We start from the raw sequence: 5,059 nt of genomic DNA on the forward strand, positions 1-5,059 counted from the left end.
AGAATTAGCATCAAACGCTGCAATCAACCCTCGTCTCCATAACTACTAGTTCCCCCAAGTCTAGTAAACTACTGATTGCCAAAGTGGCTCTCAGGGCCCTATCATCTCCCAAGTTTCGTTAGTAATTGCGCCGGTCCCTTATCTTTAACTCTCTTTCTCTTACACATGCGAAACAAAATGGCTCCCAGCTCCTTGCGCCAATTACTCCTCCTTCAATCAGAGTAAGGCCACGACGTTACCACGACACGTTCTCGACAGCCCAAGATTGCTCACAAGTGGAGAGAGATCCAAGGAGCCCGTGATGACTGGCAAGGCTTGCTCGACCCGGTTATGGACGATGCCTTGAGAGAGGAGATCATACGGTATGGAGAGCTCACGCAGGTGTGTTTCGACAGCTTCGATTCCGATCCCGAGTCCACACACTACGGCCGGTGAAGTTTAGGCGGGCCAAGCTTTTCCAGGAGCTGGACATGGCGGACTGCGGCTACCAAGTCACCAAGTACCTGTACGCGACGTCAGAGTTCTCCTTCCCAGGGGTGATGTTCTTCCCTGACGGATCAGAGGAAAGGCAGTGCAACTGGATGGGCTACGTCGCTGTCTGCACATCAGCCGAGGAAGTTGCCAGGCAACACCATATTGGGGAATATGGGAATTTCCCACAAGTTTGGGACACGTGGTCAAAAGTTTGGATTAACCATAACTTGAACACCACTAATCCAAAATGAGCGCTTTATAGCTCTTTAGATTCCATTTTTCGCGTTTTCCAACGATAGGTCATATGATAGGGTTTTGAGAAACTTACAAACATGTTATCCATGTCTCTTTTTTTAAGTATTCAAAAATGAGAATTGGGAAATTCCCAAATTCACTAATATGGTGTTAGGCTGGGACGGCGAGACATTGTGGTATGGTGGCGGGGGACAGTCACCTCCACGGAGTGGACGGAGGACTTCCGCGACGTGCTGGTGGCCGTGGCACCCCGGCTGCGGGACGACAACACCCACGAGGATGACATAGCTGCAACCGGTGCCCGCCGCACTCGTCTGCATGAGCACCATGGCCACCACATCGCTGAGTGGCTTCATCGCCATGCCCTGCAAGAGGAAGTGGAGGAAGAAAAAATAGACTTGGACATTCACACCGGTGTGAAAGCGGAGCGCGGCTTCCTCAGCCTCTACACCTCCACCCTGGAGGGTTCCCGTTTGAACCGCTTTAGCGCCAGAGAGCAGCTAAGGCAAGAGATCCGCACTCCGCTTTGTCAGAGCCGAGCTTTGCTTGGCAAGTTGGTGGTTCGTGGCCTCCTACCAGGCGCTAAGCCGTGGAAGGAGTTTCTTGTTTCCAGGATTCTCAGCCGCACTCCTTCTCTTAGCGGCCCCTGGACCCCCAGCATTAGGTGAATCTTTACAGAGCAGCGATCCAGAGGAGTGGGCCTTGGCTTCGAGGAGCGTTTTGCAGCTAGCCTTCTGAGGGCCTGGGAGCATCTGAGGCCGTCACTCTTCCAGACTCCCCCGGGTACCGATGAGGAGCACCTGAGGCATCCATTGATCTGGAACCCCTTGATCCGACTTCCCAGTGGTCATATGGTTGGATCGCAATCTCACGTGTCATGGGGTCCGTTGAGCTCCGGCCCAGCCCAGTCCCTAGACGACTGGATATGTTTTCAGCAGCTGCCTCTAGAGGCTCAGGAGAGGAGACTCAGCGGGATGAGGGGCAGAGAGTTGATGAGGCAGGACATTGAGGCGGCCATCCCCCCGCGGGAGTGGCGGACTCTAGTATAGGACCCTCCACCTTCACAGTGGATGGGCGTCTTTACTCGGCATGAGATCCTTCTAGCGGTCTGCGGCTCATCAAAGAGAGTCGCCCCACTCACCTTCGAGGTGGGAGAGGGAGGCCAGCATCAGAGGACCCGACTAGATTTGGATGAGTTCCAGGGTTGTATCTTTCAGAGGGTGCGGGTGGTCGGCTTTCATCAGAGACAGTGGCATGTAGACCCCTCACCGGCCTCGATAGGGGAGGACTATTCTTGGAGATTATGGGCTTGGGACAGCAGGCCTCTTATTCGCCTTCAATGGGATCCAGGCGAGTGGCTTTGGCGAGATCCCTATTTGGCCCCTACCAGCCTAGGCACCCCCTTTTTTCAGTACACAGCGAGGCTGGGGCGGCGGATCCAGAGGCACAGGATAGCAGGCACCCCGACGGCGACTGAGCATTGGCGGGGCGACAGGGGCTCTCCCCTGCCTTCCTTAGGGACTTCCGGCAGTGCCTTTGGGCCAGCTTCCGGCCCCGGAAGGTGACGCTTTTTCTCTGGCTTACAGCGCATAGAGGACTGGCTGTGGGGGCTTGGCTAGCTTTTGGCAGACACCCAGCGTCCTGCCCTCGGTGCGGCCATGCACAAGAGTCGCAGAGCGGCACTGCTTATGGGATTGTCCACAGGCATAGCAGGTCTGGCAGCGCGCTCTCAGGATGGTTTTTGCAGGCTCACCAGGTGAGATGATGGTGACGTGGGGTGCGGTGGCTTGGGCCACGGACAGCGGCCCGGCCCTTGGATACGAGGACGTCCCTGGCAGTGTGACCATCCAGGTCTCTGACAGGGCGATGGCAGTGGTTCCGACGCCAGGAGGGGGACTGACACAGATGGGAGATGATCAGCAGCATGACGGCTTGGCACATATGGAGAGCCCGATGCAGGGAGGCCATAGACCGCCAGGCGACTCCACTGGCGAAGGTCATACAGGCCCTCTGGGTGGACATCATTCACACCTTGAGAGGACACTGGGGGAAACTTCAGGGCGACTCGGATCGCATGAGATCGTCGCAAGGCGTTCCTCCGCACACTTGGCAGCCTGGCCCTTTCCTCATCGCGCGAGGGACGAGGATGTCACTTGGCACTACAAGCCTCCAGTTTGGCTCTTCTCACCTCCCGCATGTACTACCAGGTAGCCTCCCCAAGAGAGCGGCCAGCCACGGGGGTGGAGCTCCGGTGTCCACTGTGTTTAGTATCCCTCCTTGTGAGGTGAGCTTTGTAGCTTTATGGCGTTTTCTCATTAACTAATAGAAGGATCGTTTTTTTTTTTTAAAAGGCGAGAGATGCGAAGGCTGCTAGATCTCTACAAGGATGATGCGGTGGAGCTCAGTATCACGGTGACTGGCCACAGCCTCGGGGGAACACTCGCCACCGTCAGCGCCTATGACCTGGCCCTTTCAGGCGAAAACCTCTATTGCATGCGCCCACAGCACAGTAGCCAAACCGCTCCACACACTGGTGTATCTGCTACACAAGCCGAAGACGTTGGCGAGAATATGGTGGCTGCGCCTATCACTGCCTTTACCTTTGGCTGCCCTCGCGTCGGGAACCGCGCCTTCAAGGACCACTTTCATGCGCTGGGTGTCAAGATGCTGCGCGTGGTTAATGACAACGATATCGTGCCCAAAGTTCTTGGCATCCTCGGCAACGAAAACATACCACGCCTAGTTAGGCCGATTCTCGACGCCATGCGGTGGACCTATTTCCACGTCGGCACAGAACTCCTACTGGATAACAACCGCTCGCCCTTTCTCAAGCCTACCAGGAACCTGCACTTCCTTCACAATCTCGAGGTCTACCTGCACATGGTAGATGGCTACCCAGGCGCTCGCAAAGAAGCAGGTTTCGTCCCCCATGGCAGGGACCTGGCACTCATCAACAAGCACACCTCGGTCCTCGTTGACGGTTATGGCATTCCTTCCTTCTGGTGGCAAGATAAGAACAAGGGCCTGCGCAAGAACGCTAAGGGCCTCTGGGCAGTGCTTGAGAGCCCCAACAAGGACACTTCCCAGAGCCCCAAGGAGAAGGAAGGCAACCCGCCTAGGTACGCCGCTGCTTAATGCCTTTGCGTGCACACAACTAGTTGCCCACGCAAATTCTAGTAACCCAAGCTTGACTGTCATTTCCTTGTAGTTATGTTATATCTCATATTACTTTGACACAGTGCAGCATTTTACTCAAAACACAGTTCTGAGGATTTTGTTGTATTGTATAACTTTTAATCTAATATTATCATTTAGAAGCAACATGTAAAAGTTCAAGTTCTTTCATCCACCATGGGCATTCTTGAATTCGTGATTACAACGCTAAAAAGCTTCTAAAGTTGGGTTTTTCTTGTTTTGACATATTTTCACTTTGAAACAAATATATACCCTACTCGGAGAAATTATACCTCGGTTTCTTTCTCCATATTACTCTCTTCTTCTCCTTTTTTTGGACAAGAACAAATATATTATATGTCCTATCTTGAATAAAAGTTATACAAAAGGTTTGGTTAACTCCTTTCCAAAGAAAGAGAGGAACAATATAGAATCCTTAAAGTAAGAGAGGATAGAAATACAAAAAATAATAATAATAAATCTCAATAGAATTGTGTGAGTATGCAAGTGTTTCATATGTGTTCCATCTTTGTAATGATACTTGAATCTTTAAAAGGCTCCATCATTATGTGTCATACCTTGCTTAGGGCAAGGGGGTGTCTTTGGGTAGACTCATGTGGTCAAGCTCTTCTATCAAGCCTGATGGGAGGGTTTTAGGTGTTGTTACATTGTGTTCTTTTGTAGTACGTGGTGTTGCAATTTAGAGCCCAAATCAACAAGCATGAATCAATAAGCGTGCTTGTAATTCCAAGCACAAGTACTAATTTTATTATGTTCTTTGAAGGCATATTTGATTTTGAGAGGAATGTGTTTTTCGAGATCGTACTTGATGGGTGTGAATCTTGCTCACATTTAAAAATCATATTTCATAATGTATTTATATTGTTTTTTATTTTCCTCACTTTATTTGAATAGATTCCTGAATTATTTAAAGATTTGCAAAATAATATATTGTAAGCCAAGTGTACGGAGGAAGTGCAAGACGCTCTTGGGGGTGGAAGAGGTAAAGGGATGGGTATAGAAAAGTAGACATCAAAGAGAGGGGCTCATAAAAGAGCCCTAGGAACTAGTGTTTACTCTATTGAGAGATGGAGGTGAGGGAATGGAGCAAGGAGAAAATTCATATGTGGGACTATAAAACTTCAAGGTGATATCA

General features: G+C 51.0%; 1 protein-coding gene across 1 annotated transcript; it reads left to right on the forward strand.

Moving 5' to 3' along the window:
- The first annotated feature begins 470 nt into the window (after positions 1 to 470).
- LOC147607527 (phospholipase A1-Igamma1, chloroplastic-like) lies at positions 471 to 3,864 on the forward strand. Its single transcript, XM_086790765.1, has 3 exons — positions 471 to 625; positions 884 to 1,234; positions 3,081 to 3,864. Exons 1-3 carry the CDS (start codon positions 471 to 473, stop codon positions 3,862 to 3,864), a joined length of 1,290 nt encoding a protein of 429 aa, XP_086646891.1.
- The last annotated feature ends 1,195 nt before the right edge of the window (positions 3,865 to 5,059 follow it).

This window comes from Cibotium barometz, chromosome 55, assembly GCF_041138505.1.
Source record: "Cibotium barometz isolate CiBa-2024 chromosome 55, ASM4113850v1, whole genome shotgun sequence".
Classification (NCBI taxonomy): Eukaryota; Viridiplantae; Streptophyta; class Polypodiopsida; order Cyatheales; family Cibotiaceae; genus Cibotium; species Cibotium barometz.

What these genes read in the sequence shown, in the direction of transcription:
- LOC147607527 (XM_086790765.1), top strand. Translation starts at nt 471, where the DNA reads ATGGCGGACTGCGGCTACCAAGTCACCAAGTACCTGTACGCGACGTCA. An exon ending in TCAGCCGAGGAAGTTGCCAG is followed by an intron (nt 626 to 883) that starts GCAACACCATAT and finishes ATATGGTGTTAG; the next exon opens with GCTGGGACGGCGAGACATTG. An exon ending in AGCGCCAGAGAGCAGCTAAG is followed by an intron (nt 1,235 to 3,080) that starts GCAAGAGATCCG and finishes TTTTTTTAAAAG; the next exon opens with GCGAGAGATGCGAAGGCTGC.